At 52.3% G+C, this 620-nt stretch overlaps 1 protein-coding gene across 1 annotated transcript in view; it reads left to right on the top strand.

Moving 5' to 3' along the window:
* The first annotated feature begins 30 nt into the window (after positions 1 to 30).
* Positions 31 to 620, top strand: part of DRGX (dorsal root ganglia homeobox) — a 16,755-nt gene continuing 16,165 nt past the window's right edge. Inside the window, exon 1 of the mRNA XM_009888710.1 lies at positions 31 to 64. Within this exon, the coding sequence (XP_009887012.1) occupies positions 31 to 64 (34 nt within the window). The remainder of the gene's footprint in view (positions 65 to 620) is intronic.

Here is a 620-nt window from a genome sequence, read left to right on the forward strand (position 1 = left end):
GGCAGCGGCAGCCCGCCCAGCCGCAGGGCCATGTTCTACTTCCACTGCCCCCCGCAGCTAGAGGGTGAGTGTTGTCGCACAGAGACGTGTGAGTACAAGAGCTGAACTTTGGGGGGGTGGGGGGTGGGGTGCGCTGGGGATAGAGGGACAAACTCTGGTCTGACCTGCTCCAAAACTGTCGGGGTACAGATATGTGCTGAGAGAAGATTCAGATCTATAGAAACAGCTAAATATAAAAGCGCATCATCTTTTGCCTTGAGAAAACACAACCTTATCCCCCCCTCCCCGCGGCCAGCTTTCCCCTCTTGTCACAGGATGGAAAGAAGGATTGCATGTTGTTGTTGGTTGCTTTTTTTTTTTCTAATTTGATTCCTGTTGGAAAGGCCTTGTTTTTACACCCCCACCCCCGTCATTTTGCCACCTGCCTCCCCTCTGTGGATAGCGATCCCGCAGTTGAGCCTCAGGCTACGAAAGAGATGCTTTTCTCCCCTCCCAGCACAGATGTTGGTGTCATGGCTGTAATCGGGACACTTTCAGGACGTGGTCACGCCTCCTCCCTCCAGCCAAAGGGACCACATAAATCTTTAATGCTATTTTACAAACATTCTGCAGGAGGAAGG

Source organism: Charadrius vociferus, unplaced genomic scaffold, assembly GCF_000708025.1.
Source record: "Charadrius vociferus isolate BGI_N301 unplaced genomic scaffold, ASM70802v2 scaffold436, whole genome shotgun sequence".
In the NCBI taxonomy this organism is placed as follows: Eukaryota; Metazoa; Chordata; class Aves; order Charadriiformes; family Charadriidae; genus Charadrius; species Charadrius vociferus.